Below are 16,083 nucleotides of genomic sequence, written 5' to 3' on the forward strand. Positions count from 1 at the left end.
TGATTGAAAATAAATCTAAAACCTGTATTTAATAAGATAAGATAACCTTTATTAGTCCCACACGTGGGAAATTTGTTTTGTTACAGCAGAAAGTAATAATAATAATGGATTGCATTTATGTAGCGCTTTTCGGGACCCCTCAAAGCGCTTTACAATTCCACTATTCATTCACTCTCACACACTAGTGGAAGCTATAGTTGTAGCCACAGCTGCCCTGGGGCAGACTGACAGAGGCGAGGCTGCCATATCGCGCCATCGGCCCCTCTGGCCATCACCAGTAGGCGGTAGGGAAGTGTGTTGCCCGAGGACACAACGACCGAGGCTGAGCCGGGGCTCGACCCGGCGACCTTCCGATTACAAGACGAACTCCCAAATCTTGAGCCACGATCGCCCTCCAAAGTGGACAGTGCAAAGTTATATAGCAAAAATTAGAAACACTGGAATAGAATAAGAATAAGATACTATATACAATAGATTAAAATAATAAGATAATAAAATACTAAGATAACCGTTGACTGTTCTTCCTTTAACAACAGTCTGTAAGCATTTGGGAACCAAGGGTTTACATTTCTGTAGTTTTGTTGTAGTTTTTGCCAAAGGATTCTCATTCTTGCTTGTTTTAGGACTTGAGCCACATGTTTTTAGTGGTTGATGGTCTGGAGAACTTTCAGTTTAGCAGGCAGATTTTTTTTTCCTGCATACCCGTGCAGTTTGTGTCGGCGTAAAGGACGGTGATAGGTTTGTAGCATAAACCTATTTGCTGGAACGTTAAGGACAATTTAATTACACAGCAAAGCAAGACACGAGTAGGCAAAGTTCTTTATGGTTCTCATGCACGGGAGAGAACTGGACAAACGCCGTTCCTTCGCTTGACCCCAGGTGCTCTCATCCGCTCCCCCGTAACACTGCTCTTTTATTGAGGTTACATGAATATACATAGGTTCATTAACATATGACGTCTACATACACACAAAGAGTACCTTACCTGTGCGTTGTGTAAGTGTGTGTGTGGTCAGAGTGTGACCCCATAAATGACTTCCCTAACCCTGCTGGTTTGGAAGTCCAACAGTTCGTCTAAACAAAAGGCACTTAGCCTAAAACAGATATAGACATGTTTATCCTTCCATAAAACAATAAGAGAAGGTACGACCTCTCCCATGCTCCCAGGATGTGGGTGTGAATGCCAGAACACTCTGGAATGCACACCAAGCCTTTGCAGACTATTAAGGATCACACATCCTATCACTACACAATCGATTATGCACCTCTAAGCATATATAGTTAAAAATTTCTAAGCATAAATGACAATAAACAATACAAATCTAACAGACGGTTTCTGTAGTACCTCTAAAATTTACAGCCTGTCGATTTGTATGAACAATCATTGAACAACCTACAACCAACTTGTAGGTTGGTTTTTAATATATCTGTTATTAAAAACCAACCTACCAACACCCCATATTTTACTAAAGCTGATTCTCCCTTTATCTATCAAAATGAAATTTTAGCTGACATTTTACAGTAACTACAGGGTGTCTATGGACTTTAACACCACAATGCACATATGACAACATCCAGACAGGAAGCTGAATGCAGACTGCGATAGAGAAAAAATAATGTGAATTCACTTTATGTGTCCTTTAACAGCAAGGCTGCTGTTATCTGCCTCTCACAGTCCTCAAAGGGCCTCACTCTGCCAGTCAAGCAGAAAGTGTCAGTTGCACAGTTCGGGTGGAGCTGCTCTTGGTGCTCCAGTTTCAGTTTGATCTCGGCTTTATGGAGCTTATCAGTCGCAGCTGCCTGTGGTTAGAAAGACGCCATAAAATGTAAAACACACCCCCCGTTCAGCTATCAGGAGAGAATATCATTCTCGGTTTGAACACTAAAATTATGAAACAAAGCCACTTCTGAAAGCATTTGTGGCTGTATTATTGACAGAACAGAGTAAATGTTCAACACAGTGATTATAACAGATGTGTGAGGAACCACATGGACAGGTGAGGAACATCCTGTTCACATACACTTGTACCGTAGAGCAGGTCAAAGTTCATCAGTAAATCAGCAGTGAAACAGCAAATACGCAGAGGGTGTTAAAAATAAAAAAGCAGAGATATGAAAACATTAAAGCAGAAAAAGAGGCAGCAAGTGAGCTGCTAGCCTGTAGCTCTGTGAAAATAGAGGTTTCAAACAGGTTGATTTGCTTTACAGCAAATCTTTAACAAGACAGTCTGTGATGCCACGTTCCAGTTTTAGTTACTCACAGTGATCTCTGATGGGTCTAAAATGTGTCAGAGCCTCATTATTAATGTGGACTAATGTTTTTGACATAAATCCCCATGACTGTCAGCACTCTGCCTAAAATTAATATACACACAGTAGGTTTAGTGCCCATTAAACTATGATCATGCTGAAGCCTCTGTTGGATATTAGAGGAACTGCAGTCTTTCTGCACATTTCTGAATAATTACCGATTTTTGTTAGCATTAATAATCACACATTTTTAGATTTAAGCAAAGACTGCAACATTTTGAATATGTGCACATGCAGTCTTTGTGCTTAGCTAAGCTAAGCAGGTCTCAGTTCCTGTGGGGGAATCCGGAGTCCTGTGCAGTGTTTGTGCAGTGTGTCTTTAAGCAGCTCTCACAGCAGAGTGTTTGTTCAGTCTGTCAATGAGTAAACGTGCAGCAGGAACAAACCCTCATAGCACCACTGAACCTGAACACACAGCTGTCTGCACACAGGTACGTCCACACTGCTTCTTAAACTTTAGCGCTCATACATTAAGAAAGTAAACTGAACTGTTGGAACACTCAGAGCTGCACTCGTACTCTGGAGCTGCCTGCAGTTATTCAACTGACATGAATGTAGATGAGAAAGTTGATGTGTTTTAATTCACAGACATACAGTCATAATGTCAGTTGTAAAGGAAATTAATGTGCAAACACTAATTATCCTAATATTAATGTGTCAAGAGATATCATAAAGTAACTATTTTACCAAGTTTCACATCTGAGGTTCTGTTATCTGTTACTTTTCTGAGCTGTCTTATGTGATAGCAGCAGCATCAGTGTGTTCTTGATTTTCACGTTTGACGTGAAAAATATTCTCATAGTAGCACTTTTAAGACCAGGAAACAGGTTAAAAGACAGACTGGCATCGTTTGGTATTCACACCAGAAAACCAGAGACAGATGATGAGGCAGCGGGCCCCCAGCTGCAGACCCCACCCTGTTCTATGAGTTACAGGCTGAAACAAAGGGCTGTAATTTGGGGTAATTTGAGGCCAACTGTTGTGACTTCATTGTCTTTTATCAATACAATGTTGCTGTTTTGCACTTTGTCAGAACTATTTAGGGTCTCTTTATGGACTCTTAATGTCTCTTTTACTTGTTTTACGCCTCTTCGTGGCTTTTTTTTCTTTTTTGACTTGTTTGGCATTTTTCTGGGACCTCACCGTGCTCGTGCATACAAAGATGGAGCGGGTGGAGCGACAGCACCACCTCCTCGTACAGAACAGAGGAGGCTTCGCTGGAAGGCAAAGGGGCTTGCAAATGTGCAGAAACTGTGGCCCGGCAGGATAAAGCAGCTTAAATTGCTCACCCATCAGGATGTGGACAAGGGTGTTGCCTGAGCCATCAGGTGATGTGGGCTGACCTTGAGATCAGGTGACCTGCTGGGACTGCGGCTCGCTTTTGTGGACGCTATAGGCTCGCTTTCTTTGCAAAAACAAAAAGAAAATAAACAGAAAGGCAGTCGTCTCCTTCATACGTGGAACTCCGTCTCCAAACACCTGAGAAAAGAGAAGAAATCTTAAAAAGAGCAGCCCCGCCCAAACCTTTCACCGCAGCTCTGATCATCATCGCACATGGTGATGATGTTTCCTGTTTTCATTCATTTATTCTAATCTCTTCATGGTTCGCCTGCTCTGTGGCCTTACTTCACTTTAAGTTCAGTCTCAAGTTCGATGGACTACGATGTGTCTGCGTACTTGAGTCGCAGCTCTGGAGACAGGCATTGGAGACAACAGGAAGTTCCCCCTGCGCAGAATAAAAAACAGCCCCAGCTGTTGAAACATTTAACTGATGTTTTGTCACTGCAACATTTAACAGAAGAGATGTGGCGTGATAATCAGTGAGGTGGATACGTGTTAGCTTGGCTGTTTGCGCCTCGTTTCCTTTATTACAGTGAAATAACTGCGCTAAATGCAGTTTTTTCTAATCTGAACATGGCGTTCTCGCACCGCGACCCACCTCCGGCATCTGCTTCACTGTTTGTGTAACAGGAGTTGGTCAGGATGATTCAATCGCCGCTGAGCTGAAAGAACGAGTACACACCCGACGACGGACCGGCCTTAAAGCACACACAGGGTCACGTTTGATCCACGAGTGTGTTGCTTTGTGCGTTCATGACTCAGGGCTTTAGCACACAATGATATCAGTAAATTTGAGCTCATATTTGCTCAGTTATGTTTGAAGAGCGCATTTATGTTTCAGAATAGGTCAGAATAAAGTTTCTGACCTTTGACCTCTGCTGATTGTTAGACCTGTTAATGATCAGAGAAACTGAGGATAATTTACATCTGATGCTAATTAAAGTTCTTTACAAAACACTAAAATGCAAAGTGAGTTTCTTGGAGGTCATAAAGTCTCCAGGTCGTCCTCACTCATCTGCGTTTTCTCTCCTCTCAGGGATCATGGCAACCGGACCAGACGCCATCGAGCTGTGGCTCCTGCCATCAGGAGTGGTTAGCTTCTTCATCCTCCTCCTCATCCTCTCCATCTTCCTCACGGGTCTCTGCAGCGACTGCGGCAGGTCAGCAGTCTTTCTACATCACAGAATGATGAAATGAATGAAAATGAAAAGTTTAACGTGATTATCAGAGTCAATCTTAAACAATCCAGTAACATCCGAAATGATCAGTGAATCATTAAAACCTGATCTGACGCTGTTGTTTGTTGTTTTTCAGACATTCGTTTGAGCTTCAGGATCTGGAGGTGAACAGAACCCCGTCAACGCTCATCAGCGTGGTAAGAGACGAGTTTAACGACCTAAAACCTCTGATGGGACGGGGCGTGGCTTAACTTGTAGTCTAAGGAGCTTGAGAAAGGAAAGCTTCTGGACTTCTTTAAGTTGCTTGAAGACGTTTCACATCTCATCCAAGAAGCTTCTTCAGTTCTAGGGTCAAATGGTGGAGAGTCCCAGGCTACGTCCACACTGGCCCGGATAGATTTGAAAACGGCGTTTTTGTCTGAAAACGCTCCGCGTCCACACTAGCGTTTTCAGTCATTTTCACAGAGTTGTGCGTCCACATTGAAACAGCCGAAAACACTTACGTTCTAGTCCTGTGCATGTGTGAAACGCAAGAAGATTCGACCTGCCTCATTTCTGTCTGCTGCTTATTTACTTTCCGGCTCTTTGAAACGTTGCGGCAAAATGTCGAGGAAAAGCAGCGAGTTTTTAAAATGGACTAACAATGAGGTGGAGTTGTTGCTGCGAGTAACACAAAAGTACAAAGTTGCAAAAGCGAGAGAGAATTACAGAATTTGAAGAAAAGCTCTCTGGAGGATGTGCAGACTGATATTAATCTTTAATAGGGCCGTCAAACAAAACAACTGCTGCATAATGCCCTCCGCTATCTTAGTATAATTGGTCACATGACTGCATCATATGACTAACATGCGTCATCGTTTTAGAAAGTCTCTGTTTTCGCCGTCCACACTGCCACGCCCAAGCACCATTTTGAAATGTATGTGTTTTTGAGAGCGTTTTGAAAACGCTGTATTTGCCGAAACAGAGAGAAAACGATGCATTTTTAAACTAATATGCATTAGTGTGGACGTAGCCCCAGATTTAAGCCCTGTGGGAGTGTCCACCCCAGGAGGGACAATGGACCCCCTAATGGTCCTCTACCTAATCACACGAGCCATTGTGAAACCTGGCCCCACCCTATCATGTGATTTCCTGAGGTCAGATGGCCCAGGATGTGAGTGGGCGTTAAGGCGTCTGGGAAGCATCTCAAAACTGGATTATAGATGGCAGAGAGTTGGTGTCGTAAGCCCCGCCCTCTTTTCAAAGATGGCCATTCACAGTGGACATAGATGCTTCTTTCACTCCTCTTTCAAACCATCTGTCCTCTCTGTCCAAAATGTGAACATTGGCATCCTCGAACGGTTGACCTTTGACCTTTGGATGCAGATGGACAGCCGAGTCTTGTCCCGTGGAGGTGGCTCTTCTAGGTAGGGGATCATTAGGGGGTCTTTTGTCCCTCTTGGGGGGGGACACTCCCACAGGGTTTAAATCTGGGACTCTCCAATATTTGACCTTAGAACTGAAGAAGCTTCTCGGATGAGAGGTGAAACGTCTTCAAGCAACTTAAAGAAGTCCAGACGCTTTTCTTTGCAAGCTCCTTGGACTACGATGACCTGGATGACTGAGAACCTTCACAGACATAGTTAACCTGTCGTGTTGATTGACAGGTGAAGCTGGAGGAAGTGAGAGAAAACCCAACGATCAACGAGATCCAGAACGACGAGAAACGTGAGCAGACTTTTCAGCTATACTAAATGAAGTTTTAATGAAGTAGTTTCATCACATTTTCAGGTTCGTGCGACGGAGTTTACTTCAGTTTTATATAAGCAGCACCAAACTGCATGTGGAATGAAGTCAGGGTGGAGGAAGAGCTCACAACACCTCCAGAAAATAAAAGTCTTTGCAGAAAAATGTCTTTTACGTGTGAGTGCACAGAGGTAGACGAGTAATGGCTCTGAACCTGAAGATCGGAGGTGAAATGAATACCTCCTGTGCTGGAAACGATGACCACCAAGGAAAATAAGTCAGAATTTACTGCGCTAACAGCTACTGACCGTCAGCGAGAGCCGATTCATGTCAGTTAACAGTTAACCCTGTTAGGGACCCTCCCTGGAGGAGCCACCTGGGGGCGCCACAGACTGAGCAAGGTCCCACCAGGCAGACAGCAGACTTTAACTAAAGACATTTAAATTATACGATTCATGAGGTCAAATGAATGATGAGGCTGGGAAGACTGTTTTATAGTTTCAGAAAAAAAATATGAATGACTTCCTGTGTGCATTCCCACCTTTAACATAACTTTATTCTTCCAAAGGAAAAATAAAGAATCACAAAAAAGAAGCTTTCGACCTCGAGCTGAAGGATCTTTTAAAATTATTCTGCATTTAAAGGAGAGGCACGTTTCATCTGTAGTCTCATTTTTCGTGCGCAGAAGCAGGAAGGACGAGATGCTCCGTGATTATCAGCGGAGCTGATTTAACGTGAGGTCTGCAGAAATCATTTCATCAGTGTCCAAATGTAGGAGGAAACAGGAAGTATGACGTTGCACTGATCCCCTGGTGGCGTGGCAAATTTCAACCTGTCGCCATGAAGCACCAAGCTGCTGTAGATCAAATTGTCCAATCAGGGTTGAGCAGCAGCCAGCTGCAGACCCTAATTCGCTGGAGGTTTAATCCTGTTAAAAGGGAGTTTTTCCTTCCCACCGTCACCAAGTGCTTGCTTAAAGGGGCTCATCTGGTAGTTGTAATATTGTTGGGTCTTTACATTGCAATATAAAACACTTTGAGGCAAGTGTTGTTGGGGCTAAATAAATAACAGCGACTTGAATTTAATCAATGTGCTTTTTAAAATAAATAAATAAAAAGATGATGTCCTCACCTCTCGCTGTCTCTCCGGCTCCCGATGTCCTGACTCTAAAGTCCCGACAGCTCCATCGTACCTGAAACTAAAGAATAAAACAGATGACATGAGTAAATATAAGTAAATAAGAAATATTCCACATGTGCACAAATGAGGCTCATTAACAGGTTCAGTAAGAATATTTAATGGAGTTTTCGTGTAGAACAAGATGCTTTTAGTTTGCTCTCATGCTCGATTTTCTGGCTTCAGGCTGAATCGCTTTCATGAACTCGTGATATTATTTTTTAATGAGAACACTTAAAAATTAAGAAACTCGGTGAAGAAACTCAGATTGCTGAATGTCCCATGATGCCTGTGTTTGTGTGTTCAGAGTCACGTCCTGAAGAGGAAGTCTCAGTGCAGTTCACTCCCTGGAGGAGCCACCTGGGGGCGCCACAGAGCCAAGGTTTTATTCTCTGAAGGGAGAGAACGAAGAAACCACAGAAACTACTTTTATTGATCATCGTGATCTGATCATTAGTTCCTAACTGTCGTCTGTCTGTTCACAGATCAAAACGCTGAGCACATCTACCACGCCATCGGAGGACACGGCACCAACCCGGACATATCATCACCAGCAATGCCGGCCAATCACAAGCCAGCCAGAGCACATGACGCCGCTCTGGAGGATTTTAGCAACTACGACGGGGATTCGGTTTATGCTCAAGTCAGCAAGAAGCTGAGCTCCAGTGCTTCACCTCCACCTGTCCATACACCTGCGGAGATACCGGTACAGGAGGAGGAGCCTTCACCTCCGCTGCCCGAGAGGACGGCAGAGATGGAGGGATGATGGATGAAGGACGAGAGACGGTGTGAAGAGACAGAGAACGAAGGACGCCAGGTCCTCCCGCACGCATCATTAACGCCAAAACCTGAAAACTACATCTGCCAATCAGAGTGCTGGAACCCTAACACTCATGACATCACAGCGTCAACATCTCAGCTTCAGCGTCTTGATGTGAGGTTGAATTTCTAATGAAAAGGAGACACGTGTCACACGTGGAGTGACATCAGCGACTCGCTGAATCTGAACACAAGTTCAGAGAAAAAAACACGGAGCACGATTCAGGAACAGCAAAGACGGAGGGAAGTTTCTCTTCCATGGAGGGAAAAATATTTTTCATCTTTATTGTGGTTCAGCAGAGTTTTCAAGCATTTTTATTTTTTATTTTTTCAGAATCAGAAATACTTTATTAATCCCGAAGGAAATGTCCTGATTTTTATGTCCCAATGAGCCTTAAAATTAAAGACAATTTAGATAACTGGCCAAAAAAGTGCCAGAGGCTGTTTCAGAGTAGATGCTAAGTGGCGAGAGTTGTTTCTAGAAGGACTTTGGGGCAGATTCCACTACAAATATATATTTATGTATTTAATTCAAATTCAAATTCAAATTTTTATTTGTTACGTACACAGTCATACAATTTATAATATACAAACAGTGTGACGGCCTGCAAGAAAACTGCAAAGAAAGCAAAAACACGTCTACATGAAAGGAAAGATGATGAAGGACGGAAACCTTAAATAAAGTTATAGAAAACAATTTTTGAAAGTCTTATGAATGAATTGTTGTTGAGTTGTTTTCAAAGTAGATCCATAAGGTGAAACCTTTACCTACATTAAGGTAGCGCCATTACCATTTTGCCCTTTTTGAGACAGAATTGATCATTTCTATGATCGTGGGGCGATCGTGGCTCAAGAGTTGGGAGTTCGCCTTGTAATCGGAAGGTTGCCGGTTCGAGCCCCGGCTTGGACAGTCTCGGTCGTTGTGTCCTTGGGCAAGACACTTCACCCGTTGCCTACTGGTGGTGGTCAGAGGGCCTGGTGGCGCCAGTGTCATTACAAATGCCCCAACAGCACAAACATGGTCCAGAGGTCCAGTTTAGGGTCAGGTGAAGCCTGGCTAGCAGCTACGGCCACCTGTGTCACCATCCACCTATCAGTCAAAGAGGCCACGCCCCTAATAATGCAAACTAAGCATTAATAAACTTTAAACAGCTGTGATGAGGCAAACCTGTAATTTGTGGCTGTGGCCGTCCAAGTCCACTGACAGGAAGTGTTCTCAGAGAGAGCCCGTCCTCCTCCAACCAGGCCAAACCTTCATGGGGTCTTTGTTTGCGCCACCACTCCCACTGAGTAGCGTTTGAGTGATCTTGCTGGAGTGTAACAGCTCTCAATTGTCTCAGTGAGGGAATAAACTGCAGCATGGCGGTGGGTCACATGACTTGCTGTTTGAGACACAGGAAAGGAACCAGAGTAGATCAGTTTACACGTCACATTTTGCTGCTTCCGTTTATTAAATCTTCCCTCAAAGCCGACATGTTTATGTCGGATTTCACTGCCTCGTGTCCAACATCGTGACATCGGTGTGAAACACTGAAGCTGAGCTTCTCTCACCATGTGCTGTTTGTATATTCCTGTAATCAAACCGTGGCCCCATCCTCGTGGTGACAGGAGGTGATTTCTTCTGAGCTTTATCATCTGACTGTAAGTGAAGTTACAGCATTTAGAAAGTCACGCAGAGTCACAGCGAAACCAGGAGAGGATGCTGTGGCGTCCAAATGACAGCTGAGGCTTTGTTTGGACATGTCTTCGCTTCTGAGACGCTTCTGCTCTGTGATGACGATCTGTCCGGTCCTCGTAAAGACACAATCAGGTCTGAGACTTCACACAAACACAAAGCTTCTGTGGAAGAACAGGGAACTTTATCAGGAAGTTTTAAATGAAAGAGGAAGTGAGGACAGTTTTGTAAGGAGGGAGGGAATTTCTGAAGCTTTGGGACATTTTTGTAAGGTGGAGATGCCCTGCAGAGCTTTTGTAGGACTTGTCTGACAGAGTTGCACAGATGTCCCACAATTATCACAGATGACACATCACCCTCAGCTTAAGCTGACGACTCCATGGCAAAGCCTGTAGCTGTGTGATGTGAGACGGCTGCGCCTCAGTCAGGGACAGAACTTTAAAGGTTTGAGGTCCAGATCCAGGTTCAGGGATCTGTGAGAGTGCCGAATCAGTGACAGACAAACAGGGTAAACATGTGTGTGTGTGTGTGTGTGTGTGTGTGTGTGTGTGTGTGTGTGTGTGTGTGCGTCAGATCCTGTCATCGTGTGAGTCAGAGTTAATCAGAAGAGTTCAGCTGATGACTAAAAACAGTGAAACTATCAGCAGGCACGTTTACCACGTCCATCAGCTGCCAGTGGACGTATCCGTGGAAACGAGGAGTCTTCTTCACACACAGACGTTGGTATTGCAACCACAGAGGTGAAGAAAAGAAACGCACCTCCTGACTGACATCATGTTACGCACAGCAGTTATGAATGAGGTGATTTTGGGGTGGGGTTCGGCTATGACTATTTTCTGGAGAACAGAGTCCTGTTTTCTGTCTTCGCTGAGTTTAACATGTCACAGCGGCGGACACTGTTTACATCATACATGCTTCTCTTTGGTAAAATTATTAGCAAACACATTTTTTTTTCATTGCTATGGAGATAATAACCTGTCATATTCGACTATTTTTATAGCACCAACTCACCTCGAGGCGCTTTATATAAGAAGGTAAAGTTATTTAAATCACAAATACACGATATTGTGAGAAGTATTCACTCACCCATCCAAACCATTGAATTCGGGTGTTCCAGTCAGTATAAAATCAAGCACCTCAGCATGCACACGGCTTCTACAAACCGTGACAGTTTGCCACCTGTGCAACAAGTCCAAATATTTCCTCACTACTAAACCTTTCACGTTCCGCTGTGAGTGGGATTATATCAAAGTGGAAGCGATTGGGAGTAACAATAACCCCGCCATGAAGTGCTAGGCCACGTAAAATCACGGTGTGGGGTCAGCGGATGCTGAGGAGCATAGTGCACAGAGGTCGCAGACTTTCTGCATCCAAACTTCACGTGGCCTTCAGATTAGCTCAAGAACAGCGCGTAGAGAACTTCATGGGATGGGTTTCCATGGCGACCAGCTACATCCAAGCCTTACATCACCAAGCACATTGTAAATGTGGGATGCAGTGGTGTAAACATGCCGCCACTGGACTCTAGCGCAGCGGAGATCTGTGACCAATCACACTTCTCCATCTGGTGGTGCACGTGTCTGAATCTGGCGGTTGCCAGGACAACGGTACTTGTCTATCCTCATTGTGCCGAGTGTTTTGGTGGAGTGGGGTTATGGGTTGTTTCTCAGGAGTTAGTCCCAGAGAAGGGAACTCCTAATTCAGAATTTATGGTCGAGCGGAGCGAGCGCCTCTGCTGTGGGCTCCACTCCTGCCCGTCGCCTGCAGTGAGCTCTGCTGTCAGATGGAGGCGGTGTACAAAGTATGTGCTGCAACCGGTCTGTGGGCCCCTCTTGCTCATGTTGTTGTTGGTCCGTAAGCCAGCTGCCAAGGAGAGTGAAGTTCTAACACACCGGGCATTAAAAATAATGAAAAGTGTCACTGCAGCCACTCTCTTTATTTTTTTATTTTGCAGTTTTTTCCCGCTTCTCCCTGCTGAACTCTGCTATCGCTCCCTGTTCTATTCCTGCCCACCTATCAACCAGCCAACATTCAGCAGTCACATACGTGGACCGCACGACAGCAAATGTCCCCCCCCTCGGTCCGACCTAGAAAACATTTATGGGATTAATACCCTGTTAATAATTCAGCATACCAAGACTGTTTCATGTTCCCAACTTTGTGGGAACAGTTTGGAGATGACCCCTTCCTGTTCCAACACAATTGCACACAAGGTAGGTTCAAAAAGACGTGAATGAGCCAGTTTGGTGTAGAACAGGGCTGCCCAATCCCAGTCCTCGAGAGCTACTATCTTGCAGCTTTTAGATGCATCCCTACTCTTCAGCATGCCATCGTGTTTGGCAAAGGCCTGATAACAAGCCATTCATTTGATTCGGGTGTGTGGGAACAAGGATGCATCTAAAAGCTGTAGGACGGTAGCTCTCGAGGACCGGGATTGGGCACCCCTGGTGTAGAAGAACTTGACCGGCCTGAACAGAGTCTTGACCTCAAACTGACAGAACACCTTTTCATCCCACCTTGGGATTAATTGGAGATTGTCAGGCCTTCTCGTCCAACATCAGTGTGACCTCCCAAATGTGCTCCTGTAAGAACGGTCAACGATTCCCATAAACGCTCCTAAACCCTGGGAAAGCCTTCCAGTTATAGCTGCAAAGGGTGGGCTGACATTAAATTATGGATATTAAACTATGGATTAATAGTGGGAGTTACAAGTTATTATACATCTGAATGCAGATGTCCAAAATGCTGGGCATCCTCTGCACACGGCCATAAACAACCAGAAGAGTCTGTTCAGTGACAGGTTGCTTCTCCCCAAGACAAGAACTAACAGACTTAAAAACTCCTTTGTCCCACACGCCATCAAACTGTTTAACTCCTCTCTGGAGGGGAGAGGGAGGGGAAACAGGAGGACAAAGGAGGGGGGAACAACTAAGCTGTAGTGCCTCTTCACCTCACTGTGCAATACCTTGTGCAATACTTTTGTAAATAGTCAACAGTGCAATAGACTCAATACTTGAAATGTGCAATTCACTTGTATTTTTATTTTTTATTCCTATTTATTCTATTTATCCCCTTTGTATATTTTATTTATATTTGTCTCTGTATTTATATATATGTGTGTGTGTGTGTGTGTGTGTGTGTGTGTGTGTGTGTGTGTGTGTGTGTGTGTGTGTGTGTGTGTGTGTGTGTGTGTATATATAACAATTCTGTAACTGTAACTTCGGTCGTTGCTGTGCTTTTTTTGGAAATCGAATTTCCCAGAGGAACCCACCCGAGGGATTAATAAAGTTCTATCTTATCTTATCTCTTATCTTAAAAGCTTATTGCAATACAGTGAATGTTTTTAAACATAAAGGCTGGATGAACCTAATATTCTTCCTCTAAGTTCAGACAAACTGATGTTATTATATTTGACTTATAAACCTTAGAAACAGGATTTCTAATCACACTGACTCGGACAGCATTAAATAAACTCGGCCATTTTAACATCTTTCTATTCACATACAAAGCCTTGAATAACCATCGTATCATCGCAGCAGAGCACAATCTTTGCTCTCGCTCTCTCATAGCTTCAGTTTTCTTCTCCTCCCTCTTCACTTTCTCCAGTAGGGCTGAGAATCGTCACTGATTTCTAGAATCGATTCGATTCAGACTCACAAGGTCCCGAATCGATTTGAATCGGGGAAATTTTGCCTCAGACAGTCAGAAATATTATAATTCAGATCATGCATCAGTACATTTCCATATTTTTATATCTATAAAAAGGAAGCTGACACTTGTGAGACTTTATCAAAGGTGTGAGCATCACAGCAGAGGCCTTTGTGTCAAAGTAGCTGCGGATAAAACACAGAAAAACATGAAGGTGATTTTCCTGGCCTGGATTTTATAAAAATATTCTGCAGTAGATCAAAAATGAAAGAAAACCATTAATCAACTTGTGAACATTAGCTGATGCTGCTGACGTGAAGCAGAGCAAAGTTACAGACGTTTGATTAGAGACACAGCGTTTCGCAATTTTGCATAATTTTAAAAAGTTTAAATTTGTTCAGTATTGAACGGCAGAAATGAGGCTTTCTTGTCAGAAGTAAGTAAAAGGAAACAAACAGCGGCCGACAGCCTGTAAACTACGGTAGACTTGTGCGTAACAAGCAAGCGATTAATGCAGAAAACAGATTTTTAGACGGGAAACTGTTGTTGAAGTACAGAGAGAGAGCTGTGCATGAAGTGTGATTTTATCCTGGTGGAAGCAAAACAGCGACAGTCAGAGTGAGTTCATGACGATGTTTATGTGAAGCGTAGTTTGGATCTTCTTTTGCTGCTGGTTCAGTCAATATTGTTGGGAGAGAGATCAAACCTGCAGCTTCAGAATCAGTGCAAAAACGGCGTGAACACAAAGCGCGGACCCGCCGAAACATCAGAATCAGCGAGCTGTCGGCTTTCAGCCCCGACCGTGTCCGTGCCGTCGGGTGAGAAAATCACATCTCACTGATCCTGATGCGTCGGCGGGTCCGAGCTTTGTGTTTATGTCTCTGTGCAGAATCCGTGTTCCTGCTCTCATTTACTGTTTCAGCTGTTTGGTGGTTGTTGAAATTTTGTGAGGTTTAACCTGAGATTCTGGCGTTTCGGGCAAAATAAATTAATATTAAAAAATCAATTCAGGATTTCAATGAATCGATATCACGTTATCCAAGCCAGAATCGATTTTAATCGATATATCGATAATCAAAACACAGCCCTATTCTCCAGCCTGTCACAGCAGATCGCTGCCCCTCCCTTCACATAGTTCTGTTGGGGGTTTCTTCCTGTTAAAAGGGAGTTCTTCCTTTCCGTCCACACGTTTAGAGTCTGAATGTCTAAAACTGATGAGAGAATCAGACTGAGAGTTATTCACCGAGTCATCTGACTGCTTCGGGTCTATCACGCCAGAGTGATGTCATCATCAGCTGATTAAACAACCCTGCATCCTGATGATGAATAGACCTTAAAAATAAGCTCTGCTATGCCCCAGGCATACACAGAAATGTGGCTCCTCAGGATAAAGAGGAGGCCACGTGTGCTGATAATGATGATGATAACTATTGGTTATAAATTTTTGAATATCGAGCAACGTTCAGGTTAACGCCTTTCAGATAAAAGAAAGCAGGGGAACGGGACTAACCCATGAACAGCTGAACTTTGTCAAATAAACAAACTAGTCTCAGGATGGAAAAAGTCTTTACCAGAATCACTCAGACACTTCCTGTTTATTTAATGATGACGAGGGAAGTGTTTCAGTATTTCTGTTGCCTTGGCTGGACTGCATCTTCAGATCGCTCCGCGGCTGGTTTCAGGGCTGAATTTCTTCACCGATTTCCTTTCTGTCTTTTTTTTCTTACTTGTTGAATCACCCAACTTCCCCAAAGCTCCGGGTCATGGACTGCTGCCCTCACATCCTGCTGTGAGATTGCTTCACACAGTGCTGAATTCCTTCTTCCATTGCGAGAGTCTGAAATAGCAGAACAGACCCAAACCATGACGCTACCACCGCCATGCTTCACAACTATCAAATCTAGCTCACGGCGTCTGATCCAAAACGCTACGATGGCGACAGCCAAAATATCCTTTGACTCTGCACGACAGCATCTGTACATCGTTGATATACAGTCTATGCGTCACTGAGGATGAACTGGTCCAGTGTCAGACAAAGAAGGATTATTTTCAACTGTGAATCAGGCAAAGCTGCTCTGATAAAATCACTAGGTTTACAGTATACACCCAGGTGCTCTGCAGGGCTCCCCACACTTCCAGGCTTTAAACTACATGCCTCACTGGTGCATATTTATGTGTGTTTGCTTATTTTAGATATTTTCTACTCTGTTG

At 43.9% G+C, this 16,083-nt stretch overlaps 1 protein-coding gene and 2 long non-coding RNA genes across 3 annotated transcripts; 1 reads left to right on the forward strand and 2 right to left on the reverse strand.

Annotated features, from left to right (window-relative positions):
• Positions 1 to 828: 828 nt before the first annotated feature.
• Positions 829 to 4,478, reverse strand: LOC143419068 (uncharacterized). The gene is made up of 3 exons (XR_013099042.1): positions 3,937 to 4,478; positions 3,600 to 3,789; positions 829 to 1,800 (listed from the first exon to the last, which is right to left on the reverse strand). It is a non-coding gene; the product is annotated as an uncharacterized LOC143419068 (long non-coding RNA).
• LOC143419051 (uncharacterized) lies at positions 2,594 to 9,768 on the forward strand. The gene is made up of 6 exons (XM_076885180.1): positions 2,594 to 2,741; positions 4,688 to 4,811; positions 4,966 to 5,026; positions 6,476 to 6,536; positions 8,038 to 8,112; positions 8,216 to 9,768. Exons 2-6 carry the CDS (start codon positions 4,693 to 4,695, stop codon positions 8,494 to 8,496), a joined length of 597 nt encoding a protein of 198 aa, XP_076741295.1. The 5' UTR covers positions 2,594 to 2,741; positions 4,688 to 4,692; the 3' UTR covers positions 8,497 to 9,768.
• On the reverse strand, positions 4,729 to 10,191 carry LOC143419062 (uncharacterized). The gene is made up of 4 exons (XR_013099036.1): positions 10,101 to 10,191; positions 9,718 to 9,931; positions 7,686 to 7,752; positions 4,729 to 4,824 (listed from the first exon to the last, which is right to left on the reverse strand). It is a non-coding gene; the product is annotated as an uncharacterized LOC143419062 (long non-coding RNA).
• Positions 10,192 to 16,083: the final 5,892 nt, after the last annotated feature.

The sequence above is a fragment of the Maylandia zebra genome, linkage group LG1 (assembly GCF_041146795.1).
Source record: "Maylandia zebra isolate NMK-2024a linkage group LG1, Mzebra_GT3a, whole genome shotgun sequence".
Taxonomy (NCBI): domain Eukaryota; kingdom Metazoa; phylum Chordata; class Actinopteri; order Cichliformes; family Cichlidae; genus Maylandia; species Maylandia zebra.